The following is a 17043-nucleotide window of genomic DNA, read 5'->3' as shown; positions in this document are numbered from 1 at the left end:
ATTATAAGACTATTACAAGGATGAGCAAAAAGCATCATCATAGTCTTCAATGAATTATATTGCTTAGCATGACCAATCAACACGCAATAAATAAATAAGATATAAAAAGGAGATGTATCATCTCTTATGTGTATAAGTTTTCTCTAAGTAGGCAATATCACAAAGATATTTATCCACAAAGAAACATGCACACATAAAATAGATACGCAAGAAAAATAGTATGATATCCAAGACGAAGACATGCAATATACCAATAAGAATTTTTGCTTAATAGCATGGCCAAAGGCTCAATTTTATCTTATTGTAAATTCATGAACTTCAACCACAAACAACTAAAATACATCACAAATATCAACAAGGGATAGAAGATAGTTGGGATGCATTTGAGAAAGGCAACAAGTATCACAAACGGGGATACCAAAAGAAGTAACTAAATTTGCACTTTCATCTATATTGCACATGTGAGAGCCTTGAGGAATTGATATGCAATAAAATTGCTAAATAGGCATAGATGGGATGGGTGAATCATGATCATGATTTTATATACTTCCCAACATATGTGCTCATCTCAAACTACTCACATTCGCAATAAAGATGTTTCGTTAAGACTTTTGCAAGAAGCACAACATTTGCAAATCAAGAGATTCATGCCAAGATGCAACCATAAGGTTGGATACAAGAAAAGTATGCATGAGAAGATACTTGTTACCAAGATAGCATTGGTGTGGATGTAGTAGATATGTGTTCGTTGACCATCCTAGCTTGCCTCAAGTTACCATTGAGTCACCACTTCTTTCCAAGAGTGAGACAAGCATCCAATGCATATCTATTGTACCTAACACAAAGGTAAGTACAAAATGGTCCCCAAACTGATTGGGTCCGAAGTAGTTAGACACACTACAACATATAGGACAAACTCCACAATTCTATGTGCATATAGATATGAAATTGAATTTCATGCACATCTTAGCCAAATTAGGATTTGATGGAGTTTACCCTATATATTGGATCAAAGAAAGTGACACATGCCATAAGATATACATATATTAAATATGCATGCACAATACTTTCAAGAACCAAAGGAAGATACAATTTGGACAAAACACCAAATAAACCAAGAGAAAATGGTTGTCCAAATTATATCAAAGAATCAAATCAACACAAGATTGACTTCAAAGACTTATCTCATTATAAGAAGCTAATTAAACCTAAACACAAAGGAATGAGATAACCAACTCCCAAGAGAGCAAGGTTCCAACAAATAAACCAAACCCTCGAAACTTTTTATGATGGCACAAAGTACCAAAAAGAAAATTTTATGTCTCCCAAAACCAAATTTTTGATAAAGATCAAGAGATGTTAAGCATTCTAATAATATAGAAGAGCTCCCCCAAGTTTGGTGCATTATCTAGGAATTTTTATATGAATAAAAAATGCACAAAACTAGGATCATCACGCTACCTATATCTTCTAACAATGCTAAGAAAGTTTGAATAGACAACTTAGATCCATAAGATGCAAGGAAGACACATGGGAGTCAAAGCACAACAAATTCATGGCAATAAATAAGGCAATATAAATACAAGAGCCAATGTAGATATGATCAATAAATATCTACCTCATAATTGATTACCAATTGTCCTAGGACAAGAGGTATTAGGAAATATTTCCCGGTGGTAGTTTGTAAGTATACATAAGATCATATTTACAACGAACAAAGCATATGGTAAAAGATAAGAGTTAACCATCATGCAAAGATAGTTTCTTGATAGCTTCATTTAGTCATACCAACATGCAAGGCAATTAATAGTATTCCTACCAACATGCAAATCAATTAATAGTATTCATACCAACATGCAAAGCAATTAATAGTATGACTTGAAGCACTTGGTTTTCCAAAAATGTATTGAGGGACACGTTGTGAAAAACCATGCCAAGAAAAACTTTCACAAATAAGATCCACAAAGATATTAGCAATGAAGCCATTTAAGCAAATTGGAGCTTGTTTGAGCAAACATGCCACATAGGAGAGAGATAATTTACAGTATCAATTCTATGTGACACAACCTCAAATGTTCACATTTTCTAGGCTTGTAATATGCACAAAGCTTATTACTCCACCATAATGTGATAAGGAATTTCTTTTCACAAGCAAATAAGATCCAAGTAGAGATATTAATGGACATTAGAATTTGAATTTCTCATGAAGATGACATACCACATAGCGACTAGATAATCTCGCAATATCAATTCTAAGTGATATTCCTCATGTACACACATTGTTTAGGATCATGAAATTCCCAAAGGAATATCACTCCCCCAAAATGGGATTGTCCATTAATCGCTCATAAGAGCCATATAAGATACAACAAGATGCAAAGAGGCTCCAACACAAATACAAATACATGGTGTGCAACCCAACATGCATAGACTTGATTTCTCAAGCAAAACTATTAGGAAGCACAACATATACAAACACATGTTAGGAACAAAACTAACACATGCAAAGGGGCGAGTAACTTTCAATATAAATGAGTTGAGAACATGTTACCGCAAAGAGGAACATTGGATATATGATAGTAGCAAGATAATCAAAAGACTTGGTTTGATATAATATAAATGATGAAGATCCCTTAATTCTTCATGATGTAGCCAAGTCTCCAATGCCCTCCAACAAGCACCTATTGATCAAGTTTTGGATTGTTGGTCCCCAACTAAGTTGGGTCCTAAGAGGTTAGTCACAATAGGCTTGGCAACCCAAATGGTTCTTTTCTTGACACCACTTTGAGCACCAACAAATTTGGCAAACAAATTGCCACCCTCATCCTTACGAAGAGAATAAACATCATCAACGGTGATAGAGTTGGATGAGGTACCAATAGTGCAAAAAGAGGAGATGTGGCCCTTCTCACGGCATATGTAGCAAGTTCTTTTCTTCTCCTTCTTCTCACTAGATTTCTCCACAATGGGAGCATTGGCTTGTATCTTCTTGGGAAGTGGCATTTCTTCAACTTGAGGTTGAATATGAGTTTGAGCTTGAGGTCGCTTCCCTTTTTGCCTCTTCTTCAAAGGACAAGATCTAACATGATGCCCTTCAATTTTGCACTTGAAGCAAACAATCTTCGCCGGGTCTTTGACTTGTAATTGGCCCTTCTTAATCTTGTTGCTCTTGGACTTGTTCTTGTTGTTGGAGTTGAATCCAAGTCCACTCTTGTCATTGGGGGATTGTTGCACACTCAACATCTTGTCAATTTTGCATTTCCCTTCATGACTCTTTACCAAGTCGTTCTTCAAAGAAGTGACTTGGGCCTTGAACTCTTTGATTTCCTCTACATGGTTAGTAACAACATAAGTACTAGAGGAAGTAGAACCTTCATTGTTAGAGCAACAAGGCAAGGAAGATAATTCATTGATACGTCTCCGACGTATCGATAATTTCTTATGTTCCATGCCACATTATTGATGATATCTACATGTTTTATGCACACTTTATGTCATATTCGTGCATTTTCTGGAACTAACCTATTAACAAGATGCCGAAGTGCCGATTCTGTTTTGTGCTGTTTGTGGTTTCAGAAATCCTAGTCACGAGATATTCTCGGAATTGGACGAAATCAACGCCCAGGTTCCTATTTTGCCCGGAAGCATCCAGAACACACGAGAACCGCCAGAGAGGGGGCACAGGCCCACCAAACCATAGGCCGGCGCGGCCTAGGGGTGGCCCGCGCCCCCCTATAGTGTCGTCGCCTCGTTGACCTCCTGACGCCGCCTCTTCGCCTATTTAAGCCCCCTCGACCTAAAACCTCGATACGAAAAAACCACGGTACGAGAAACCATCCAGAGCCGCCGCCATCGCGAAGCCAAGATCTGGGGGACATGAGTCTCTGTTCCGGCACGCCGCCGGGACGGGGAAGTGCCCCCGGAAGGCTCCTCCATCGACACCACCGCCATCTCCATCAACGCTGCTGTCTCCCATGAGGAGGGAGTAGTTCTCCATCGAGGCTCGGGGCTGTACCGGTAGCTATGTGGTTCATCTCTCTCCTATGTACTTCAATACAATAATCTCATGAGCTGCTTTACATGATTGAGATTCATATGATGATGCTTGTAATCTAGATGTCGTTATGCTAGTCAAGTGAATTTTACTTATGTGATCTCCGGAGACTCCTTGTCCCACGTGTGTAAAGGTGACAGTGTGTGCACCGTGTGGGTCTCTTAGGCTATATTTCACAGAATACTTATTCACTGTTATGGTTGGCATAGTGAAGTGCTTATTTATATCTCTTTATGATTGCAATGTGTTTTGTATCACAATTCATCTATGTGCTACTCTAGTGATGTTATTAAAGTAGTTTTATTCCTCCTGCACGGTGTAATGGTGACAGTGTGTGCATCCGTGTTAGTACTTGGCGTAGGCTATGATTGTAATCTCTTGTAGATTATGAAGTTAACTATTGCTATGATAGTATTGATGTGATCTATGCCTCCTTTCGTAGCGTGAAGGTGACAGTGTGCATGCTACGTTAGTACTTGGTTTAGTTGTGTTGATCTATCTTACACTCTAAGGTTATTTAAATATGAACATTGAATTGTGGAGCTTGTTAACTCCGGCATTGAGGGTTCGTGTAATCCTACGCAATGGTGTTCATCATCCAACAAAAGGGTGTAGAGTATGCATTTATCTATTCTGTTATGTGATCAATGTTGAGAGTGTCCACTAGTGAAAGTGTAATCCCTAGGCCTTGTTCCTAGATACTGCTATCGCTGCTTGTTTACTGTTTTACTACTGCTGCGTTACTACTGCTTATTTACTGTCCTGGGCAAAGCACTTTTCTGGTGCCGTTGCTACTACTTATTTACACCACCTGTATTTCACTATCTCTTCGCCGAACTAGTGCACCTATTAGGTGTGTTGGGGACACAAGAGACTTCTTGCTTTGTGGTTGCAGGGTTGCATGAGAGGGATATCTTTGACCTCTTCCTCCCTGAGATCGATAAACCTTGGGTGATCCACTTAAGGGAAACTTGCTGCTGTTCTACAAACCTCTGCTCTTGGAGGCCCAACACTGTCTACAGGAAAAGGAGGGGGGCGTAGACATCATTCATCACAAGATTTAGCAATACTATGAGTGGATGAATTACAAGGACTATCACATGGCAATATAACATTTTGAGTAGTAGTGCTAGTACCCACATGAGGCTCACAAGGTGTTGCCTTAGATATGATAGCCTCATGAGCTAACTTTAGCCTATCATGAGAGGCTAGAAGATCCTCATGGGAGCTAGCAAGCTTTCCATGATTTTCTTCCAATTTCCCATAATTGCTAGTTAGCAAATCAAGTTGAGCCCTTAGCTCAATATTCTCCTTCAAGATAGATGCTTCACAAGAAGTAGAGTTAGTAGCACAAGCATCATCACAAGACATATCAAGAAGAGAGGGTAACATAGCATGCTCTTTTAAATATGAAGCTTGTAGTTGCTCATATGACTTGGTGAGGATAGAGTGTTCGCTCTCCAAGGCCTTGTGGGCCTTGTCTAGATCATCTAGATCCTTAACAAGTTTATCATGACCAACACCAACTCTGGACATTTCATTTTTAAGCAATTTTAATTTAGCTTTAGCATGGTCTCTTTCTTTAGTGAGTTTAGCAAATATTTCATTTTGAGACACCTCAAGGGTTTCAAGTTGCTCCTCTAGAGAGGCTACGGTATCTTGTTCTTCTTCAAGATCATTCTTTAAGGATGCTACATCATTGGCATACTCTCGTTCAAGAGCACCCTTTTTATCAATGGTGTTCTCATGCATCCAAATAAGTTTTTGGCTCTCAATAGCGGTAGTCAAGATTTCAAAGAAGTGAGTGCTAGCAATTTTATCTTTGCAAATAACCTTGAATACGCTCTCACCCTTATCGCGTAGAGAGACAACCCAATCCTCTTCTTCATATTCATCCTCATCCTTATCACCACGAGACATATTAGGTTCCATGGTAGGAGGTACCGTGGAACCCTTGGCCATAAGGCATATATGAGGACCGTGAGATAAAGATGAGGAGTTACTTGAGGCTCCTTTCAAGATCTTGTCTTGACCAATAGAATCTTTGGTTTCCTCTACATTGTTAGACACACAACAACTAGAGGAAATAGAATCATTTTTATCATGGCCACAAGACAAATCAAGCATATCATTATGAAATTTATTCAAGCAACTTACACATGATATGCAAGGACTATCAACACAAGCATGTAAATCATTTCTAGTGCTAGATGTGTTTAAGTCCAAAGATGAAGCATTGCAATGAGATAGAGATGAAGAATCATCAATAGTAAGCTCAATATCAACATTGCAATTTTCATCACCACTCACCATATCATTACCTTGTGTCTTACCACACTTTGGTGAAGTGGATGAAGATGAGAACTCATCACGGCCGGAAGTGGAAGCAATACAATCATCCTCAATAATATTGGACACATCATATTTATCTTGAAGCTTTGTCCATAATTCATGAGCGCTCCCAAAAGGCATGATTGAAGAAGTAACTACATTGCTCACAACAATGGAAAACACATGAGAAGCAAGAGCATCGAGACAAGAGTTTTTCTCCTCCTCAAGAGATAAATTTTGAGGATCCTTAGGAGAAGAGAAACCCATGTCAAGAAATCGCTCCATGTCCGGGGACATACGCCGCAAAATATTAAGCACATAAATTTTCCATAGATCATAATTTGTGCCATCAAATATAAACAAGTTATTGTGCGCTAATCCCCTAACCGACATCTTTACTCTCAAGGCGGTGAAGCCTAAGAATGAGAGACCTTGCTCTGATACCAATTGAAAGGACACGGATGTCGCCTAGAGGGGGGGGGGGGTGAATAGGCGATTTAAAACTTTTACGAGATGGGCTTAACAAATGCGGAATAAAGCTAGCGTTTACTTTGTCAAGCCCAAAGCCTATATACTATTGTTCACCTATGTGCACCAACAACTTATTCTAAGCAATGGTTCACCTATGTGCACCAACAACTTATGCTAAGCAATACAAGCAAGTATGTGATAGCAAGATATATATAACTTCAAGCACGATGGCTATCACAAGGTAAAGTGCATAAGTAAAGAGCTCGGGTATAGAGATTACCGAGGCACGCAGGAGACGATGATTTATCCCGGAGTTCACACTCTTGCGAGTGCTAATCTCCGGTGGAGAGGTGCGGTTGCTTAGCGCTCCCGAACGCCACAAGAGGCTCACCTTGAGGTGTGGTTGCTCGATGCACACCAACGCCACAAAAGCCTCACCCCAAGATGCGGTACTCACACCACACACCGAACGCCACGAAGGCGCCTCACCTAAATCTCCGGTGACCCTCGCCACAAAGGCCTAGGTCACGGTTCCACTAAGGGATTTCCTTCGAGGCGGAAACCAGGCCTTACACAAAGATTGGGGCACACATCCACAACTTAATTGGAGGCTCCCAACAAACCACCACAAAGGCGTAGAATCCGTCTAGGGTTCCAAGAACCCAAGAGTAACAACCTTCTTGCTTTCACCACCACGAATCACCGTGCAGAACTCAAACCGATGCACCAAATGCAATGGCAAGAACACCACAAAGATGCTCAAGTCCTTCTCTCTCAAATTCCAACAAAGCTACAAAAGCTATTGGGGGAATAAGAGAGGAAGAACAAAGGAATTCACAAAGAACACCAAGATCAAGATCTAGAGAGTTCCACTCACAAAGAGATGGATTTGATTGGTAGAAATGTAGATCTAGATCTCCTCTCTCTTTTTCCTCAAATGGGGGCAAGAATCATGGAGGGGTTGAGAGATAGTGCAAGCTTCTCTAGTTCAACAATGGAGGAGAGAGAGAGTGAGAGAAGCCACAGCCCAAGGAGGAAGAAGGGGGTATTTATACCCCCCAAGAAAATTGAGCCGTTGGGCAAAACCAGGGCCGGATAATCCGGCCTAAGTAAGGGCTGGTTAATCCCCCCCCCCCCCCCCCCCGGATAATCCGGCCTCAGGGACAAAACCTGGTAAAAATCAGGCCAAAGTCCGGCCCCTGTCCAGAGCTGTTTTTCTTCTGGTCCTTAACCGATTTCGAGGGGGCCGGATATTTCCGAAATATCCGGCCCGGAAAATCCGGCCTGGCAAACTGCAGAAACACCAAAACTAAAACGGGCATAACTTTAGCATCCGGACTCCGATTTTGATGATCTTGGGATTGTTTTGAAGCTAGGAACAATCTCTACAAGATCATGCAGGAAACCATCATAGTCCAACAAGGGAGGATAGAAACAAATGATGAAAGGTTTGACCTATCTAAAAAAGACATACCGGTAAAACCTCCAATCTCGAAAATGCAACAAGTTGCCCGTGCAAAAACCATTCTTGATGAACTAGAGCTTGTCATGAGAATAAGCACAAGCTCTAAATCATCACATGGATAAGATCCAAATAACAACCAAGAAAGATGATGAATCAAACTCGAAAACGCAACAAGTGATCTATGCAAAATCCGTTTTCGATGAACTAGAACTTGTCATGAGAATAAGCACAAGATCTAAAACATCACATGGATAAGGTCCAAATAACAACCAAGAAAGATGATGCAAGGATGCAAAGGTTTGAGCTCTCTCCGAACGATACGATCGAGTTACTCACTCGAGAGCCCTCTTGATAGTACGGCAACTAAACTATAAACCGGTCTCCAACTACACTATGAGACCGGTGAGAAAGAAACCCTATCAAGAGCAAACCTTATACTTGTGCATTCCACTTGAGCTCGATGACGACGATCTTGACCTCAACAAGATGGAACGCCTTTCTTGCTTGTGCTTGCTTGACGAAGTCTTGTGGATTGCTCCCCCATAATCCACCATGGGAGAGCTTCTTCTTCGGCGCATCTTCACATAACCATGACCACCATGTGGATTGCTCCCCCATAATCCACCATGGGAGAGCTTCTTCTTCGGCGCATCTTCACATATCCATGATCACCATATGGATGGCAAGACTCAAGCAAAGGATCTCTTCGAGATGGCTCATGTTGAACTTGCACTTCATTTCTCCATGGCAAGCTTCAAGCTTATGAACTCTTCGAGTTGGCTCATCTTGAACTTACACTTCATTCTTCATTCTTCATCATATTGATGTCTTGAAGTAACTTGAGGGCTCACTTCATCTTCATCTTCAAGACATACTTGACACTTGATATCCTTCATCAATTTCTTCTTATTGCAACCTTGAAGCCAACAAATGGTTCAAGAATTGCCTATGGACAACTCCTACAAATATAACTCAATGCAAACATTAGTCCGTAGGGATTGTCATTAATTACCAAAACCACACATGGGGGCTCCATGCACTTTCACCTACTAACTTTAAAGACAGAAAAAAGAAAAGAAAACTAAAGGCTAACCAAAGCAAGAAATTGAGAAGAAGCTGGAAAGAAGTATACAAGGCTAACGTTTGTTAGCATGGGAAGGCACTGACCGCTGCACCATCAGGTGGCCTGGAGTGCAGAGGTAGGCGACGAAGTGCTTTTGCCCCAGCAAGCATCCACATCGTTGCTTCTTTCAGAATAGAAACGACCAGGTCTTCTCTATTGGGATTGATATTCATAAAGATCATATCATTCCTAGCTTTGCAGAGCCTCCAAATGATTATCAGAATTAGAGATTTAACATTTTTTTTGCATTGCAGGGCTACCATTATCTGCGATAGTAGCGAACCAATTGTTGAAGCTCTCATCGGCTCAAGTTGGTTCCCATTTTGTTCCTAGATTGCGCTTGAGTTGCTACACTTAGGATCAAAACCAATTTGATAAGCTTGTAAACATGGTTATATGTCATATTCTTGTTTGTTTCAACAAGCATAATAGAGAGTTGAGCGATACTTTTGAGGGTTTTGAACCTCTCATCTCTATCATATCAGCAATGAAAAGAGTAAGTTGAATCAACTCCCCCTATGAGAAATCCATGGGATAAAGTTGTGCAAGCTTAACCAAGTTGAGCATATGATAAGCGGAGAAAAATTAGCGGAACTGGAAGACCACATGAAGTGACGTAATTCAGGGTTTACCTCATCAAACCTATCTCTGAACTCTTGAAGTTGCCTATCAATGAGACTCAAAAACATCAACATGGAAGCGATGGAGATTTGTGAGGTTTTTGTACAATCTCGAGGTCTTCCATCCAGCTTATAAGGACCTTCCGTTTTATGAGTGACCTTTTCAAGGAAAGATTTCTCCCCATCATCATTTCCGAGTAACACCAATTGCATCTTTGTCAAATCAATGAGTTTAAGGGGATTGACAATGTCTTGATCTCCCTATTGCAAAGCACTGATTAAGAAATCTATGTAACCAAAGATGGTTTGCAACAAGTGTGTCATGAAAGAACAAGACATGGTCACAATTCTCCTTAGCAAAAACAACTAGAGATAAGTGAGGTTGGACCAGTGACATGGCCCTTGATCCATCATATCCTTGCAAGTACCCTAGAGAAGGTCAAACCATGATCCATAAGCAAGCTCTTTGTTGTTGTTTTCAGTGCCAAACAGCATGGACATCTTTCCATAGTCGAACATGGGTATTTGGTTGGCACACGCCTAAATGCTTCACACTCTCATATGTTGCCACGTATGATGCTGCCAACTATAGTCTAGTGCTACAAGTTCCAACATATTAAATAATCATGTCCATGATTATTTCCTTTTTTACCCACTAGTCATTGACCATCGCTTTTACATTCGGCTCCTTCTTTTTCATTTGATTAAGCTTTCTTGTTGGGAGCTTCGAACATCTAAAAAAGACCGGGTTGTGCATTTGATACATCGATGGAACATAAGTGAAATTATTTTCTTTTCTAAGACTTCTGGGACTAACCAACAACATCGGCGAGAGAGGTTTCTAGCAAGCCAAAGACATGAAATGCGCCAAAAGCTGCTACCAAAGCAGAAGCAGTTAGGCGCTACATGAAGCGGGTGCCTTTGGTTGTTGGATTCATATATGAACAACCACCACCGCCGCAAGAAACCTTGGGCGTGTTGCTTTTGGCAATGGGAGTGGACGCCAAAGACTAGCGCAAGACACCCGCACACATAGGCGTTACGGTTCTCGTGGCGCCGTGCCGCCCCATGCATTCTCAAATTACTTTCTGCTTGCTTTGGCAATGCTTATCTGTTTGAGAGTATTTATTTGCATCCTAGAAATAACTCAAGCATCCTATAAATTCTTGTACCTTGATCAATCATCATCATCATCATCGGGTTGATAAGAGTTCAAGAGATAGGTGAAATAATAGTGTGGAGGGGAGCTAGGTTACATAGGGAGAGGATGTCGACGGATGGTCGTAGCAAGATCGCCACCATAGGCGAGGGCGGCCAAGTTGTCTGTGCGGAGTTCAAGCAGGCCATGTACCCTTTCAAGTGGAGAAAGTACTTGTGCGCCGAATGCGGGGCACTCCGCGAGGAGCACGGCGTGAGCAAGGCATGGGCCAAGGCAGATGACGGCATGGGGATCACGGAAGAGCAGCTGCCACCGCGCAAGAGGCTCATGCTCAGGTACGAGCGGGAGCAGAAGGCCCTTGCTGCCGCCACGGAGAAGGGCAAGGAGCAGGAGGAGTTGGAGGAGTCGGAGGAAGAGGAGATCAACTGGAGCCCACCAGCTGCGACAGTCACCAAGGGGAAGAGAGCCCCGAGGAGAAAGCGCGCATGAACTGTATGTGATGACTATGTACTATCATCCCTCCCCCCTATCTCTCTGCATTACCTGCCTGTCAAGTGAGCGCGGAACTGGTATGAAGTGTCAATCTGAATAATCTCTTTCAGCTATGTTGAAAAAACCAGTGGGTCCGATACACACACTTGAAGTGCTAATTTTAGTGTAGCTCCGAGACTGCAACATGCACAGGTGCGCATATACAGTAGGTTCAGACAAACAGCATGTTTCTGCTCAAATAGCACGTGGAAATCAGGGTGAGCACACTGATCCCCCCCCCCTACCTTGGCCAAGTTTGGTTCCTCAAGTTAAACATTGAGGCAAAGAATACCGAACACGGAAAATATTTGCCAGCAAATAAAATCTAACCAAATCATTGCCCTCGTTGCTAATGGTAGACAGATATGGTCAGAGTTTTAGTGGAATAAATATTCCAAATTTTGGTGGATCTGAGAGCACGGAACTTGACACATCTTGGCACTCAAAGAAATGAAACCAAACATCCTGTTCGAGTAAGTCACAATTACATGGGCCACCACATCCCACCATAACTTGTCATGCAATATTGCACTCCCACCAGACATTAGTTGCCTTCCTGCACATTCCGCCATGATGCACACTCATTAGCTGGGATAAAAGATCCATATGCCATACAACTGTAGAAGAACACCTACTGAATATCTCACAAATTTGATTAGTAGCAGATCATGGAGTCCTATTACACTGCACGTTCATATGTTAAAGGCTTATATACTAGATAGTACTAAGTAATTGAACCTGTAGTGCAAGTTAAAAGAGGAGCAGCATAGCCAATTCATATTGAGTACCGATAACATCAGTGAGACAGTGACAAACAGACCATCAGAATCAGTAGCCTTGGAAGGTTAGCAGTGAGTCTATGCAATATCAAACATGCTACTCACCTCCAATATGCGCTTAGCTTCAGCTTCAAATGTCTTGCAAAAAATCTCATAGCTTTTACCAATCCCGATCTGCAAAAAATGAAGGGGTCAACATACAAATATCTTGTTCTTAATTTCTTATCGAGGCTAGTTTATGGGTAAAGCAATACCAGCAGATCAACTCGTGATGGTGAGGTACTGGATATTACATATCTGCGAGATAGAATAGTTAAATTCAAATGTTGCAACAGAACTGAAGTAGAAACCTAAAATTAACCAATAACCAGAAGGTACACCCATTCTGTGCACTAAAACAATAAGTAATTGGCACACAAGTTCAAGTTTACCACTGTACCTCAACTTATTGTAGAAAGCCATGGCTTCCGTATTGGACTTTTGAACTGTTAGCATCACCGCTCCCATTTGGCTCTGCATATACATATGCATTCTGGATCAATTTTATGATAATTCAAGCCAAGATGTCATAAGAATTGCAATCGGGCAAAAAGAAACATGCATAAACCAGAAGAACTGTCATGACAGCCTCTATCTTAACATAATATTCAGAACAATAGAATGATAAATTACAGGTGCTTAAGAAAATAGATCACCTTTCGAGCTATAAGTTCAATCAACTGCATTAGAAACTTCCCCAACCCCTTCCCTTGGGCAGTAGACTCCAACTGTAGCTCATACACATAAACAACGGGCACATCCTCTTCAACAACAAACCTGTAGTGTACAAAGCCAAGCAAGTGATCTCCAGTACATGCTCCATCTGTACATTCCACCCCTGCATCTTGCTCACTGGATTTTTTCGCATTACAGTCATTTGCAAATTGCCGAACAAGGATATATCGTGCTTCTGGGGCAACCATTTCCCGGCGCTTAATTTTCTCTTCCGAAGGCCATTCTGATCCATAAGGTCCCTCCATATTAACCTAAATTATTGTTTACCAGTGTTACATTCAATAATCATGGGGAAGTTGTCAAAGATACATATGAGAACATCCTGGAGCACTAGACGCAGGTAAGCTTGTGACCTTGAGAAGATTTTGGATGTAATTCTTCGTTGGCAATGGAAGCTGGTTGCCATGTGCAGACTCCAAGTACACCGAAATACCTAAATATCAAGAAATTGAGCTTATGTGATAAAAAATACACTTCTCCCACAAAAGGTAATGCTAGGCTCAAAGCAATAACCATTGTACATTCAGTTCCCTTTTGTTGAATTTCTAAAGCTAAATCCAGTGAACACATAGAGTTGTCCTGGATCGGACCACAACAGTAGTAGCTAGTCGCACGGTACTGAAAATTTTGACCAGAAAGACGAATGTGGTTACCGTTTCTCTCGTATTTATGAAAAGCCAGGAACTGCGCCAGATGATCCTTCACAGCTACAGCTCCCCTTATAAGCTCTTCAATTGCCTTCTTCCTCTCCAGTATCTGTCAAAAAACATGATATGTACATGAGCACCCTTTATATACCCACAAACCTCATCAGTTCTCTTCAACCACTTAATTACTGAGTGATTTCTATTATCTTAGAAACCAAAGTAACCAAGTGCTAACTGTGTTTCTGACCCACAAAAAAAAACACTCCGTATGCCAGTATACTAAAATTAAACATCTAGGTTGTGTTTGACAGCAAATTATTTTAAAGTATTCCACAAATACCATAGTTTCTAAAAATACTCTGGTTTTAAATACTTTGTGGTGTTTGGTTGCAACAAAAAATTGCAGTTTTAATACTGATGTGTTCCCAAAACTGCAGTTTTTCTCAGTATTAAAAAAAACGACCCACAACCTCTTTTTTGAAACTGAGAAACGCAAGAAAAACGCCCCATCTGCCTCGCTCGCTAGTCGCTACTCCTTATATTGAGACAATGCCGTCACCCTGTCACCCGTCCACAGCCGTTCCCTGACGACTCTTCAAGTACTTGGTGGCCGATTTCATCTCCACGCATGACAAATACGCCACATGGCCATGATATATCCAACTCGATGATCCTTATACAAATCAACGGCTAGCTAACTATCGTCACTGATATAGTTCGAATACACAGCAAGCGGCTCAACGACACTAAACAATGCAGCACAATACCATGCCAAAAACTGCAGGCCAAACACCTCATGGTTTCGTAGATGCTGCATAGTAATTTTTATCTAAATACTGTGCTATATCATGCCCACAAGTTATAATACTACGGTGCTGTAATACTTTGGTTTACGAAATAATACGGTAGTGTCAAATACTACTGTCAGCATGCTACAGCAGGATAACGCACATGGGTCATGGGTTCATGGCCATGTGTTGAAGCTGGTACTACCACATTCCAAACCTCGTATGCCGCAATTAAACCTTGACATCATACAACAAAGTCAAGAAATGAAATCGGCGGTAGGCGGTGGCAAGGGGCTGGGCGATACCCGCGAATCGAATCAAGATGAGAAAGGGGGAGGGCGGAGGGCAGAAATACGAGTACCTCCTTCCTACGCTGCTTCTTCTCCGCCCCGCCGCTGCTCCGGGGCTTCTTGTTCTCCGCCGTCGCCGTTGCTGTCGACATCGCCGCCTCCTGTCGTTGTCTCGTGGGGTCGTGGTGGCTGTCGGCTGGAGGGGATGTGCAAGGGTTATTGCCAAAGCCATGGGCTTTATGGGCCTTCTGTAGAGGCCCATGGTCAACACCCGGTTTTAACTAGTGGTATAGTGACAATTCTCTCCATCGGATCGTGCTCCATGTTCCATCGGTTCCCCGAGTTGGCTCAGGGCATCATCAGCGCAATGCATTTCGGAAGTCTAAATTATCCACGAGTCCGTCTATCTTGTTTGGTTAACGCAAAAATGATCGTACGTCCATTTGCGCTTGGAGCTGGCTCCAGCAGAGCGATGCATTTTAGGCGCAGAATTTTAAAAAGAGGTTGTAGCCTCAACTTTCCACGAAATTACAGCCGCAAAATTCCTAAGTTCATCACACTTTGCACATGGTACGGCCAGTGGAGTCCAAAAGGGGCACAATAAGGCCTGAATAACAATAAAAAAAAGTCTAAAAGGAGGCCAAGGTGGTGGACGCATGGCGATGGCGATCAGGCGTCTCGCGCGCGAATTTCGGCGCGCCTCTTCATGAACTAGGCCTTGGTGTCGTCGTCGACGCCGCTCAAGTCGGCAAGCATGATCCTTGCTTCTGCACGGGTCTTGGCCTCGGTGTCCATCCTTCTCGCCTCGGCATCACACAATTTGGCTTCGGCGTCTGCTTTTTTGGCCTCGACGTCCATCCTTTGGATCTCAATGACCTCTTTCACGAGGTTGTGGTAGATGGCAGTTGCGGCCTCTTTTTTCAGACGCATCTTCTCGTCCCTAGCAGCCAAGGCGGCAAGATTCTCGGCCATTATCTTCTCCATGCTCTAGGTAAACGCAATGGCCTGCGCCTCCCGGGCTAGATCGACCTTGGTAGCCTTATGGCCTCGGGGACGAGGTGGAAGGGCTTGATGGCCATGATCATCGTCTTCGCCGTCGAGGTTAACCGTTGTCCCATTCTTGACAGCTTCATCGTAGGCCGCAAAGCTTGTCTTCCACTTTTGCGCGTCCTTGAGCAAGTCCCAACAATGGACCATATGGAAGCCCTTCTTATGCACTGAACCTCTCCGAGGCCCGGGATACCTGCAATCAAAGCCACCAATTATGTAAATAGAGTAGAATGATGATGGTTGTATCGTGTTTACCACTGAAATGACGCCAGCGCCGCTTACGGGGTGGCTCTTAGCATGTTCGATGGCCGAACATAACTTGCTTGTCTCTTGTTTGATGCAGTTCCATCTTTTTCTGAGGGACTCTTCCGTCCGAAGGCTTGGGATATGGTAGGGAGGGTGCAACTTGGTCTCGTTGTACTACTGCATGACCTTGGCCCAATAGACCTTGCCCTTTTGCTGGACGCCATTAATACAGTCATGGCTCGTTGCCAGCCACGCTTCGCACAAACACTTGTCCTCGTCGTCCATGAATCCTTGTGTCCTACGGCTCTCCCCCTTCTTCTTGGTAGCAATATCCGTGGGGACAAGCTGTGTTGGCGCGTCATCAAAGTCATCGACGCACACGGGTGTTGGCTGCGTGGGCTGGATGGTTAACAGCCGTGCGCGAGCAATGTCCTCCGCATCTTGCGTTGGTGCCCAGTCATCATGCGGGCATGTCCCGGCCCGGTCGTCGCCAACGAAGCCGCCGCCGAATATCATGGCCTCGATGTCTGCCTTATTCCGGTCCTTCCAATAGGCCTACGGATGACCGGACGTCGGACGCATGATACACGGCAGTCACACACATTGAGAGAGCTCACGTACCGGACGTCCATCGTCGGGGCAGGCGGTGCCATTTCGTCGAACATGATGCGGGGCACCGGCATGCTTTCCTCCGGCAGCTGGCGCGTCTTATGTG

General features: G+C 42.8%; 2 protein-coding genes across 2 annotated transcripts; one reads left to right on the top strand and one right to left on the bottom strand.

The window, feature by feature from the left end:
- Positions 1-11331: 11331 nt before the first annotated feature.
- Positions 11332-11764, top strand: LOC127306511 (uncharacterized). The gene has a single exon (XM_051337153.2). It carries the CDS (start codon positions 11332-11334, stop codon positions 11710-11712), a length of 381 nt encoding a protein of 126 aa, XP_051193113.1. The 3' UTR covers positions 11713-11764.
- Positions 11765-12073: 309 nt separating this feature from the next.
- Positions 12074-15258, bottom strand: LOC127306509 (uncharacterized). The gene is made up of 8 exons (XM_051337152.2): positions 15104-15258; positions 13961-14063; positions 13661-13740; positions 13229-13558; positions 12973-13046; positions 12788-12830; positions 12639-12707; positions 12074-12310 (listed from the first exon to the last, which is right to left on the bottom strand). The coding sequence occupies exons 1-8, from the start codon at positions 15182-15184 to the stop codon at positions 12299-12301; spliced, it is 792 nt and encodes a 263-aa protein (XP_051193112.1). The 5' UTR covers positions 15185-15258; the 3' UTR covers positions 12074-12298.
- Between the last annotated feature and the right edge of the window lie 1785 nt (positions 15259-17043).

Source organism: Lolium perenne, chromosome 6, assembly GCF_019359855.2.
Source record: "Lolium perenne isolate Kyuss_39 chromosome 6, Kyuss_2.0, whole genome shotgun sequence".
Taxonomy (NCBI): domain Eukaryota; kingdom Viridiplantae; phylum Streptophyta; class Magnoliopsida; order Poales; family Poaceae; genus Lolium; species Lolium perenne.
Note: the sequence above shows the minus strand (reverse complement) of the source record. Positions and strands in the feature narration are given on the sequence as shown.

Excerpts from the sequence above, each read along its gene's own strand:
- LOC127306511 (XM_051337153.2), top strand. The coding sequence starts at position 11,332 with ATGTCGACGGATGGTCGTAGCAAGATCGCCACCATAGGCGAGGGCGGC.
- LOC127306509 (XM_051337152.2), bottom strand. The coding sequence starts at position 15,184 with ATGTCGACAGCAACGGCGACGGCGGAGAACAAGAAGCCCCGGAGCAGC. Across the intron at positions 14,064-15,103 it reads AGAAGCAGCGTAGGAAGGAG|ATACTGGAGAGGAAGAAGGC; the intron begins GTACTCGTATTT and ends GTTTTTTGACAG. Across the intron at positions 12,831-12,972 it reads GCTTTCTACAATAAGTTGAG|ATATGTAATATCCAGTACCT; the intron begins GTACAGTGGTAA and ends TCTATCTCGCAG.